The sequence below is a fragment of the Leucoraja erinacea genome, chromosome 18 (genome assembly GCF_028641065.1).
Source record: "Leucoraja erinacea ecotype New England chromosome 18, Leri_hhj_1, whole genome shotgun sequence".
Lineage (NCBI taxonomy): Eukaryota > Metazoa > Chordata > Chondrichthyes > Rajiformes > Rajidae > Leucoraja > Leucoraja erinaceus.
Genome location: NC_073394.1, coordinates 23698227 through 23711339, shown reverse-complemented (window position 1 = coordinate 23711339; position 13113 = coordinate 23698227). Strand labels below are relative to the sequence as shown.

Here is a 13113-nt window from a genome sequence, read left to right as displayed (position 1 = left end):
AGAATGTATGTGAAAAGAAAAAGTTACTATCATTTTAGAGAAAAGTATTTGAATTATGTAATTTAAATTTTTATGCTGCATTAATTTTTAACTATGTAAAATATTGTAATGTTTAACCGCCACCAAACCCCCCGGTGCGGAGTCGGGTTGGAGCCACCTCCCCGCCGGCTGCGAGCCCGGCCTGATACCTCTGGCCGCCTCCGGACAGGGACGGCCCAGCGGCGGATCGGCAGGCACGGCAGGGCGGCGCTGCTTCTCCACGCTGGCTCTGGGCCAACCGATAAGCCACCTGAGCGACAGGACAGGGGAACTCTCCTGCAGACACCCGCCCAATAAAATCTCACCTGCTCTCCCCCGCCGCTGCTCCGGTGCCAAGGGGGGCCAAATGACAGCTACTGGAAAAGGAGAGAGGCGCACCGGACGGTGACCGGCCCGCCGAGGTCGCTCTGTAACCTGTGATGCCGAGGGATTTGGGTCTCACTCACTGTGGGGGAGGGCAGGTGTGATTCTCCACAGACCCGCATCTCCGGCCTCAGTCGGTGCAGCGACGTGAATCTCTGAGCAGCGGTTTCCACAAAGGAGCAGCAGTCAACGGGATAGATGGCAGGAGAGAGGAGGCAGGAACTGGGGAACAGGAGAGGGGCTTTCCCCTCCGCGCCGGCTGCACGTGCGGGGCCGCCCCTGGACAGGGGCGGGCACGTTCGGCCACCCTTCTGCATGGACCAGTGGAGAAGTGAGAACTAGTGTCACTAACTCCAGTAGCAATTCAGCAGCTCGGGAGACCCGGTTCGATCCAATGTTTTCCTCCAGTGACCTATGACCTGGTCATGCGCAGTCGGAATACCGAACTAGCTTAACCGGGTATTGAACATATATAAAACAAGATTATGCCAAAACGCTTTCATTCATCGTGCCACGATATTGTTCACCGGTGCACATGTAGATATGCAGGGATTTGGGTACTTGGGAAATGGCAAGTGGGTGTCTGTGAGAATGGGCTGATGACTCTGAAAGCTGCTGGACCTGGCTCCACTAAATCTGGAACTTCAGGAAGCTTCTGCACCTGTGACCCACTGGTTGCCACAAAGTCTGGACTTTTGCAGGAGCTCAAGAAAACTGACGCTTAATGCATGCTTGTGATTGGTCCAGAAGGGTGGCCTGCACCTGGAAGTTTCTTATTGCCCGAAAGATGTTTCTACTTTTCTGTGCCTCCCCACCGTCACCCGTGATTGGTTGCCTTCAATGGTATGTTTCTCTATGTACTATGATGTTTCTACTTTATTGCTATGTATGAAGATATTTGCAAGTACTGTTATATGATTGGGCGAAGGAGTTGTCACTCCATGCATCTTCTTTCCAGTATCAGTGATTGGGTTTATAGGGTTGCCCTCCCCCTGTATTGTCACCAAACTGCCTGAAAATCACTGAAAGGGACCTTAGCTTGTTCCTTACGAAAATCGAACCAGATATCCAACATTTAGTTTCTCAGCATCAGGCTCAAGGATCTCATTAAATTAAAAATAATTTCAATTAATTTCATTTTTTTATGCTGGGTATGTAACATTTTTTCCCCAATCTAAATAATAGTGGACGGTACGGAGATTTTACCCTCACGAAAGTTACAAAAGTGGGCACTAAGTATTAAAAGGTTGGAGAGCACTGCTCCACACAGACAGTACCTGAGGTCAGGATAAATCCTGGGTCCTTTACTTTAGTTTAGAGATGCAGCACGGAAATAAGCCCTTTGATCCATCGGGTCTACGCCGACCAACAATCACCCGTACACTAGTTCGTTATCCCAGCTTCACATCTTGCATACTAGGGTTATTTACAGGTTAAAGCCAATGAAACCTACAAACATGCATTACTTATGAATGTGTATGAAACTGAGCACCCAGAGAAAACCCACGCAGTCACAGGAAGAATGTGCAAACTCCATACAGACAGAACCTATAGTAAGGATTGAACCCAGGTCTCTGGCACTGTAAGACGGCAACTATATTGCTATACCACTGTGCAACTATACTTGTTTTCAGAAGTGTAAATAACCACTGGAGGAATAGGTAAATGCTCAGTCTTCAAAAAAAGCTTTGAAATGTCAAGGCTTCCAATTCTCAGCTCTACTCAATGACATTTCCAAGTATCCTCCCCTGAATGTCATGAGACATAACAATCTAACAGCCATCTAACATTTAATAAATATAACTAAACTAAATCTATGCAAGCTCACTGATATTCTCATTCTCCCACTTATTTTCACTATGACTGTTTCTCCCAACAAAGCTGTCCAATAACATTGGTGTTAATGCTAAGACTAATGTCATCCAGACTTGACTATTCTATCCATCACTGGTGGCACCTATATTATAGCCACTGCAAACTTGAGGTCATCCAAAATCCATTGTCTAATAGTAATTACATTACTGCAAATACATTAACCCCTGGTTAGAACATAGAAAAATAGGTGCAGGAGTAGGCCATTCGGCCCCTCGAGCCAGCACTGCCATTCAATATGATCATGGATGATCATCTAAAATCAGTGCCCCGTTCCGGATTTTTCCCCATATCCTTTGATTCCTTTAGCCCCAAGAGCTAAACTCTCTCTTGAAAACATCCAATGAATTGGCTTCCACTGCCTTCTGTGGCAGAGAATTCCACAGATTCACAACTCTATGGCTGAAAAGGTTTTTTCCTCATCTCAGTCCTAAATGGCCTACCCCTTATTCTTAAACTGTGACCCCTGGTTCTGGATTCCCTTAACATCAGGAACATTTTTCCTGCATCTAACCTATCCAATCCTTAAAGAATGTTATGTTTCTATAAGATCCCGTCTCATCCTTCTAAATTACAGTGAATACAAGCCGAGTCGACCCATTCTTTCATCATATGTCAGTCCCACCATCCCGGGAATTAACCTGATGAACCTACACTGCACTCCCTTAATAGCAATAATTCCCTTCGTCAAATTAGGAGACCAAAATTGCACACAATACTCCAGGTTCGGTCTCACCAGGGCCCTGTATAACTGCAGTAGGACCTCCTTGCTCCTAAACTCAAACCCTCTAGCAATAAAGGCCTACATGCCATTAACTTTCTTCACTGCCTGCTGTACCTGCATGCTTACTTTCAGTGATTGATATACATGCACACCCAGGTCTCGTTGCACCTCCCCTTTTCCTAACCTGACACCATTCAGATAATAATCTGCCTTCCTGTTCTTGCCACCAAAATGGATAACCTCACATTTATCCACATTATACTGCATCTGCCATGCATCTGCTCACTCACCCAACCTATCCAAATCACCTTGCAGCCTCGTAGCATCCTCTTCGCAGCTCATACTGCCACCCAGCTTTGTGTCATCTGCAAACTTGGAGATCTTACATTTAATTCCCTCGTCTAAATCATTAATGAGTTGAACAAAGCAGCGATATTATAATCCTCATATCTTAAATTTAGGGAGTTGCACTTTTTCAGATCCTACGAGATCACACCCTCCTATATTCCTCAAATTATAATCCTCTAATGTCTGCACTCCTCCAATCTTGACCTCCTGATTAGTTAAAATGTTATAATTGGCAAATGTTGCCTACAACTGACAAAGCCCGAGCTCTAGAATTCTCTATATTTTCCTTTTGAGGTATTCCTCAAACTTAACACATTGCCCAAATATGCCTTAACATGTGCTTACTATAGGGTGCCAAATTTTATCTGCGATTATAATCAACATGTGATGAGTTGTCATAAAATCAAAATATTGCTGGGAATCTAAAATAAAAGCCTAAGAATGTTAAAACTATTCATCAGGTTAGACATATATAGAAAGCAATGGACTCAACAACTCAAGTGATGGCCTCTTATCAGAACTTTAAAATATTTGAGATATGTGGATGTAAAGAGAGTTGAAGAGGAAAGAACAAAAGGGAGGGTTTACAACAATATTTGCAAAAACAACTAGGAAAGATAATGGATTGTGATGCTGAAAGAATGGTCCAGAAATGTGCAAATATTGAAACAGAATTTCTGAACTCGGAATGGGCCAGAGGATGCAATGTGCCTTATGTGAGGAAATGGCTGTTTCTTCAGGTTACATCAAGTTTCATTGACACACTTGGGAAGTCAAGGAAGAGATCAGAATATCAAAGTGGCAAGACGTTTGGTGCCAGAATGAACACTTCCTTTTTCTCCACTATGAAACAACTTTAGTATGGTTGCCTGAATGATCAGCCAAATTGGTTCCACTTTCCACAATTCTGCTCACACTTCTTTTCTAACCTCACATAACCACAAATAATTTCCTTTCCAAACTCATTGTTGGGTTCAACAACTTCAGATAATGCTCTGGTTTCCATTTATCTTTATCTGGAATCACCTACATTATCTATCCTATTCCAACATTATTTTGTCTTGCACTGTTTCCGTGATGTCATTCCATGTATCCCTGCCTTCACTCTAAAACAGCGCTGCCAATTTTCTTTTTGTTTCCTCTGCAAATTTAAACCTACCACATGTCTAACTTTTCAGTTTTAATCAAAAGTCAAAAATACAATTCATTAAACACAAGGAATTGCAAATGCTGGTATACAAAAAATGGCACATTGTGCTGGTATAACGCAGTGAGTATCTCTGGAGCACATGGATAGGTGATGTTTCGGGCCAGGACCTGAGCTTGCAGTTCTCTGAAGATCTGTCCTGGACGCAGCGCATTAATCCAATCATAAAGAAACCCCATCAACACCTCTACTTCCTTAGAAGATTTGGTATGTTGATGAACACTCTCTTGAACTTTTACAGGAATACAGTAGAGACCATATTGACTGGTTGTGCCATCCTATTCAGCAATTCGAACGCCCAGGAATGAAGATTACAAAAAGTGGTGAACACTGCCCAGTTTATCATGGGAACTGACCTCCCCACTACAAATGAGCAGCCACCATCACATCCAGGCCATGCTCTCAGTTCACTAGTTCATTGGGAAGAAGGTGGAGGAGTCTGAAAACTATGAAGTCCAGGTTGAGGTACAACTTCTTCCCAACAATCATTCAAGGCTACAGATCACTACAAATTCCAACTGTCTTGGGTGGACTCGAGGCGTTGGGCTTTGTTTTGTTTTGCACTATTTAGTTTTTTTTAACATATTAAACATTTTCTGTTCAGTACTGTGTTTACAAACCTGTCCTTCTGCTGTATTTAGGAATTTCATTGTTCTGTTATGGCACATATAATAATTAAACACTCTTGAACCTGCAGACATTACTCTCTCCAAAAAATGCCTGTACCATTATTGTTTGTTGTTAACTGTTACAACTCTACAAATAGTTGGAGTCATATTTACAAACTACTCAAATAGTTCATTCAATTTGCTTTCAAATCCAAGAAACCACTATCTTCTACGAAAGATAGATAGATGGATCTTGTCACTTTTACTTGGAGAAAATGTTAATCATGACTGTTCTATATGTTATAATGTTTTATCCAACAAGTAGTTATTTAAACAACCATTTATTTAAAAACAAAATAATACATAAACTGTCTCTCCTGCCACCTGGGACTGTAGTGTCTATTTACTTCGCATTAGTTGTATTTGCAATTAAACGATAATTTCGTAAATATCAAGTAATGAGTGAATTAGCAGTTTGAATTGTGCATTTCCTGATTGCTCAGTATGTTGCTGCGGTGTCTCCCTCGGAGTTGTGTGAGATGTTTTGACTAGGCCCTATATGAGGCCTGATCCTTCCAGCCCAAACCCACCATTCCTCGCACCCCTTGTTTCATTGCCGGGCAGATGAAAGGAGGAAAAGCGAGGCCCGAGTTTATTCTCACGTTGACGATATTTACCGGTAATGCAGGCATTCACCGCAGTCGGTTTCTGCGCTGTCACAACATAATTGTAAGACATGGTGGCGGCCCGTTCTGAAGCGATGGCAGCTTCGCAGCCGAACACGCTCAATCGCGCTCCCCCCACAGGCTCCTCCGGTTTCGCTCTCCCGCCGCCCTCGTCACGTGCCGAGGGCTGCAACGGCAGCGGCCTCGCTGGCTCGCGGCCGCCATCTTTGTTCGGGGCAAAACCAGATCAATGCCGACTGTCTCTCCAATGATCGAGGGTCATTGTTGGATTGTGCTCGATAGACTGGTCCGGTATTTTAATCGAAGGGAAATTGTTAAGAAGCAAATTAATAACTGAACACCTTGAGAAGAACGCTGGGATTGAACGGAACCAAGATGGATTTATGACAGGGACGATATAATCATCTGCATCTTGACGAAGTGACAGGTGACATAAATAAGGAACCAAAGGATGCACTGTATAGCAATGTTACAAAATTTTGAAATTTTAAAAATGAAGTTATCCCATCAGATAAAGCATGAAAAGAAGTTTAATTTGACACCTAATTCACTTTCATATATTCAGTATTAAAAAAGTTATGGCCATTTTCATACTCGGAAATTGGCATCTTGTTCCCTATAGGGGGATTGCACGTAAGGTCACTGGGTCATAGGGCTTGACGCCCGGAGCCGCTCAATCCATCTGGAGGACATCCGTCACTTCCGGTATATGTTATTAATGCAAGAAACGCGTATTCCTACCTGTTAAAAAACGCCAAAATGTTGAATTTTTACGCTGAAAAAAATTGTGGAAGTCGGGGTAAGTGTGAGAGACATGTACCCAACTTCAGAATTCCAAAACTGAAGCGAAATGAAGGTAAAGAGAAGCAGAGCTGAAGGGACAACAACAACTAAAGTGCTTGGTAAACATTGGCTGTGCAGATATCGTAATTGAGAATATTGGGAATTATCGCGTTTGCTCACTGCATTTCATCAACAGTAAGGCATTATTTGTGTTTTTTCTTGATTCCTTTGGTATCTAAAAAGTCTCAGAAGTGATCAATCTGGCTGTAAATTTTTCTTCAGATGCGTTTTCATTTTGTATGTAAAAACCCACTTGAGAACCATGGGCAATATAAAAAAATTTACAGCCAGATTTATCACTTCTGAAACTTTTTAGATGCCAAAGAAATCAAGAAAAAACACAAATAATGCCTTAGCTGATGAAATGCAGTGAGCAAACGGCCAATGTTCGCTAAGCACTCTGTCTGTTGTTGTCCCTTCAGCTCTCACTTCTATCTACCGTCATTTCTCCTCACTTTTGGAATTCTGAAGTAGGATAAATGTCTCGCACGCTTATCCCGATTTCCATAATTATTTGCAGCGCAAAAATTGACATTTTCAGCGGGTTTTAACGGGCCTGCTATGCTGGAAACAATGGTAGGTGCCTACCTGCAGTACATCGCATGTAATCCATTTGGAGTAGCGTAGCAACAGTACGGGTCATGGGTCGTGACCCGACTGCTGTGAAACCTCCGTATTGCTTTTTCAGTGACTTAACACAAAAGCTGTGATCGAGAACATTTAAAAGCCCATAACTTTCTTAAAATTTAAGGGTACTGAAAGAAATTTTCAGTTATTATAGATTGCAGCATTCTGAAACAAATATGAAACAATCTTACTTAGATGACTAGAAATTAAAGCATATAGTTAGTTAGTTACCTAATTGTAGCTAATTACAAAATTCAATAACTAGATCTAAACATCTATCCATTTATTAAGACTATATTAACATTTTTAAATAGCCTAAGTGTCCAAATAACATTCACACAAGAATTCAGAATATAACATAATTTTTAAATCCCATTGTCATGGGTTTATAGGCCAAATGGAAGGAATTTAATGTTTAATACCTGTAAATTTATGACCATTTAAATCAGCTTGCGAGTGGGATTTTCTGGAACGGGACCATTTGGAACGTTGAGGTTGCGGTGATTTAGTCCCCATATCGGCAGCAAATACACTGCCGGTTCACTCGGGGACTAAATCACCGTTTCGCAACTTAAAATGTGAATTAAATACATCTTAAGAACCACTTTTATAAATAAAAATAAACAACTTTATTTTACCTGTCCCCTACATAAAATCCGGCCCCGTTGTCGGCATTGACTGCTTCAGAAGCTGATTTTAAAATCACTCCAGCGATTAACTTATCGGGCAATTTTTTTTTAAACACACAGAACGGCCGTCGGAACGATTCTTTAGCAACATCTTGCACTCCAACAAAATATAATTCAGGTAGGAAAAAACCCGCATTTTAACCCCGCGTTTTGGCGCGTTTGAGGGGGGGGGCCCTCAAATGCGCCAAAATCGCACACACGGCCAGTGGCAGAATTGCAGCGCCGCTGAAGGTAAGTATTGTAACATACCTACACTGTACTTAGATTTTTCAGAAGACTTTCGATAAAGTCCACAAATTGAGTTAATCAACGGGGTTAGACATACATGGAATTGGGGTAATGTACTGGCATTCATTGAGAACTAATTAATAGATTCACATGGCTGCCATCATTGGGCGAGAGTTGGGAGTGAGAAATTGCGAGAGACCATGCCCGAGGGAGGTTGGCGATCGAGGGGGGGGGGGGTGTAGAGGGTGTGGGAGGGGAGTGTTCCCCCCCCCTCCCTCCCTCCTATTGGTACGGAGCTTTTGCATTTTTCAGCTTGAAATTGTGCAATCTGGTGCATACTGCAGCGAGTCTTTTAACTTACACTTGAATGCATTGTTTATGCTTTAAATTGGATTAGCTATGCATAAGGTTAGGCTAAATTACATTCCTAATTACATTCCACAGTAGAGCCATGCTCTGATCAACAGGTGCAGCATCTGAATGTTCTTCAAGTTCAAGTTCAAGTGAGTTTATTGTCATGTGTCCCTGTATAGGACAATGAAATTCTTGCTTTGCTTCAGCACAAAGAACATAGTAGGCATTTACTAGAAAACAGATAAGTGTGTCCATATACCATGATATAAATACTGTATATACACACATGAATAAATAAACTGATAAAGTGCAAATAACAGAAATGGGTTATTAATAATCAGTTTTGTCCGAGCCAGGTTTAATAGCCTGATGGCTGTGCGGAAGTAGCTATTCCTGAACCTGGTTGTTGCAGTCTTCAGGCTCCTGTACCTTCTACCTGAAGGTAGCTGGGAGATGAGTGTGTGGCCAGGATGGTGTGGGTCTTTGATAATACTGCCAGCCTTTTTGAGGCAGCGACTGCGATAAATCCCCTCGATGGAAGGAAGGTTCTTAGTATAACTATGTATGGAAATCAGATTATAATCAAAAACTTGGCCCATGTTGACCAACCTGGGTCTCACTGCACACCTGGTACTACTCCTGACCTTGACTCCAGTTGCATACCTTCTCTCATTCCTGACCCTGAGTCCAGCCTTACACCTGGCCCCCTATTCTACCCTGATCATAGCTGCTTACCTCCTTAGGTTCCCAGTGCTGAACACTCTCATTGTCCCAGCTTTGACCACAAACCTAGTACTATTCCAGACCTTGACTTTGGATGCACACTTGGCTTTGCCCCTAGCCCCTCTGCACTGACAATATATCTAGCCCACTCAGCCCCATATCTGACCCCCTGGACTTAACCTATTACGTTCAAGTCCACAGGTGCTTATCTAATGCGGTAATCTTTTATGGGGCACTTCACAGACCAAATTTTGTATAACAAAATTTGCTACATCCATTGGCTTCCTCGTTATCTAACATGCTAGTTACTTTGTCAAATAAGTCATCAATTGGTTGAACACAATTTCTCATCCATAAAATTATACTCACTAAGTATTCTGTTACCATTTCCTTCATTTTCCTAACAAACTGTCCTGAAGTCATTTTCACTCCCAAAATTTTCAGTATTTTGCTGTCTTCCTCTCAGCTGGGACTTTTCCGAAATGCAAAGTCCAATAATTATATATTTAAGCAATATTATTCAATTAAATGTGATCTTGAGTGTACATAATATTTTCTGTGGTATTCATAGCCCAACAATGATTAAAAAGATATTGTTTTGATTGCACCTACCAACATGCATACATTATTATATTACAGTTAATATGTACCGAGGGCACATTTTTATTCCAATGCTCCCCATTCCCAATTACTTTTACATTGAAGTGATTGAAATCCAAGTGAAGTTTAAATGACATCAGAAAAATTAAACCTCCGGGATGGATGATATTCATTACGTGGTTGATTGGAGTCAGTATCAGCACAATTACTATATTAAACTTTGAACCTTCAGATGTCCTGGTTCAAGCTAAAACTAAAGACAAATAATAACCTAATCACACATTCCCCTGCAAGTATCTCTGTCACTCCTTTAAAATATGCCCCTTCTTTGAACAAGCTCTTAAACATTGCATCTGAATCAGTTTCCATCTGATTACACTCCTTGAAGATGTTCATCTATGTGTTCAATTAATAAAACAATAACATTTCTATTCAACCTGTCAAAGGAACTTGGGGGGGGGTTAGAAATAGTCAATGAGGTAAACAAACATAATTATTAGTTGAATATCCCCCTGGATATTCCGGATTAATAAATTAAGGTTTTGTCAACTAATTACAAATCAGGCTAATTACTAATTAGCCAACTCCGAAACACAAAGTGCTGAGCATTGTGATCCAGACATCACGGACAACTGGCCTCAGTTCCCCGCTCACATCTGGCAGTGCTCTCTGTCTGAACCAGGGGCCATGGAGCATTTTTGAAAGTGGGGAGGCTGAGTGATCATTGATCACTGGCCTTGGGGCGAGGGAGTGGAGCAACCGAGTGGGGGAAGCGTGTGTTTCCCCTTTTCCAGACAAAGGGTGGTGGGTGTATGGAACAAGCTACCAGAGGAGGTGGTTGAGGCAGGGACGATCCCAACATTTAAGAAACAGTTAGACTGATGCATGGATAGGACAGGTTTGGAGGGATATGGACCAAAAGCAGGGAGCGTAGCTGGAACATGTTGGCGGGTGTGGGCAAGTAGCGCCGAAGGGCCTGTTTTCACACTGTATCACTCTATGACTACATTATACCTCCACCATGCAGGAATGCTTCAAAATCAAGTGGTCGAGTTTTATTGCCATTTACTCAAGCATAGAGACATAGAAAATAGGTGTAGGAATTTGCCATTCGGCCGTTCAAACCAGCACTGCCATTCAATATGATCATGGCTGTTTATCTAAAATCAATACCTCTTTCCTGTTTTTTCCCCCATATCCCTTGATTTAGCTAGCCCCAAGAGCTAAATGTGACTCTCTTGAAAACATCCAGTGAATTGGCCTCCACTGCCTTCTGTGGCAGAGAATTCCACAGATTCACAACTCTCTGGGTGAAGAAAGTTTGTCCTCATCTCAGTCCTAACTGGCCTACTCTTTATTCTTAAACTGTGACCCCTGGTTCTGAACTACCCCAACACCGGGAACATTTTTCCTGCAGTTACAGTAAGTGAAAATCTAGCAGGCAAGCAGGATGCTTTCTCCAACCACCCCCATTTGAAGGCCACTATCTTCCACCGTTTCTACCCAGTGCTTGGTACCTACTTCCAGGGGCCACTAGTTGTCTTCCAGGATGCACCGAGCTGCAGCCTGATCCATGCCGGTCACCAGGGCGAATTTGGCGTAGAGACTCTCACAGCAGTGGCGCAATGCTTCCGACGCCTCCGATGGCCCGGGACTCTTGCACTGAGGCTGCTCCATGGCCAGAGCTGCAGGGAGCGACTCGCCAGCCCAGCAAACACTCGCCAACCCGGCAAACACTTGCCCAGGCTCCCCGTCCGCATCTGTCCCCGCCGCTGCTTCTGCTTCCATCCCTCCCTCAGCCGCGGCTCTCCAACACCCGCGGCCCATGCAGTTGATATGAGTTTTGAAATTCTCATTGACCGCAGAATTTCTCACGACAGAGCGTGAGAAATTTGTGATCACGTGAGAGCGTGAGAATTTGGTGCAATGTGTGAGTCTCACACTTAATGCGTGAGAGTTGGCAGCCCTGGATTCGGATGAGTTTATTGTCATAAATAACCCTTAATTCCAGGAAGCTCATATAGTACACACTACACATAATAATGATAGAAATAATGCAACGACGAAAGCAAAACTGATGCAAAAATGGTAGTGCAATCTGGTAGATATATGAAATAAGCTGCCAGAGGAGGTAGTTGAGGCAGGTATGAGAGTCACAGAGTCATACGGCGTGGAAACAGGCCCTTCTGCCCAACCTGCCTGAATCTACCAAATGTCACATCTACACGTCCCACCTACCTGCGTTTGGCCCATATCCCTCTAAATCTATCCTATTCATGGACCTGTCTAAATGTTTCTTAAATGTTGTTATAATATCTGCCTCAACTACCTCCTCCAGCAGCTCGGTCCGTACATCCACCACAGTGTAAAAAAGTTAACCCTCAGATTCCTATTAAATGTTGCTCCCCTCATCTTAAAGCTATGTCCTCTGGTGCTCGATTCCTCTACTCTGGGCAATATACTCTGTGTGTTTACCCAATCTATTCCTCTCATGATTTTGTACACCTCTATAAGATCATCCCTCATCCTCCTAGGTACTATAACATTTAAAAGACATTTGGACAGGTATATGGCAGCACTGTGGTACTGCTGGTAGAGCTGCTGCCTCTCAGCACCAGGGACCTGCATTCAATCTTGACTTCCGAAGCTGTCTGTGTGGAGTTTGCATGTTCTCCCTGTGTCGCCTGGATTTCCGCCTGACCGGGTGGATTTCTTCCGGGTACTCTGATTACCTCCCACATCCCAAAGACGTGCAGGTTTGCAAGTTAATTGACCACCGTAAAATTACCCCTGATGTTTAGGGAGTGGATAAGAACGTGGGATAACATAGAACTAGTGTGAATGGGGATAACATAGAACTAGGGTGATCGGTGGTCTACGTGGACTCATGGATAAGAAAAGTTTAGAGGGATATGAGCCAAATGGGACTAGCCAAAACGAGCCAAATGAGCAAATGGGACTCGTACAGATGAGGCATCTTGGTTGGGCTTCCGTGTTGTCTAACTCTATAACAGTACGAGTACGTGTCCATAAAAAAGGTGTAATAAAACAAATAATCAAATGATATAAGCGTGAGAGTCAGTGGCAACACCTCTGGAAAGGATGTGAAAGAGCCGAGTGGTTCAGGAGTCTATTTGCAATGGGAAAGTAGCTACCTTCTTCCAGCAGCATTTGATCTACCCGATTCGATAACTGGCTGATG

At 42.9% G+C, this 13113-nt stretch overlaps 2 protein-coding genes across 2 annotated transcripts in view; one reads left to right on the top strand and one right to left on the bottom strand.

Moving 5' to 3' along the window:
• The window catches only part of ddb1 (damage-specific DNA binding protein 1), a 64575-nt gene extending 58578 nt beyond the window's left edge, over positions 1-5997 (bottom strand). The window contains exon 1 of the mRNA XM_055649600.1: positions 5839-5997. Within this exon, the coding sequence (XP_055505575.1) occupies positions 5839-5899 (61 nt within the window). The 5' untranslated portion in view covers positions 5900-5997. The remainder of the gene's footprint in view (positions 1-5838) is intronic.
• Positions 5998-6132: 135 nt separating this feature from the next.
• The window catches only part of armc7 (armadillo repeat containing 7), a 40311-nt gene continuing 33330 nt past the window's right edge, over positions 6133-13113 (top strand). Inside the window, exon 1 of the mRNA XM_055649606.1 lies at positions 6133-6274. The gene's annotated coding sequence lies outside the window, so the exon portion shown is untranslated. The remainder of the gene's footprint in view (positions 6275-13113) is intronic.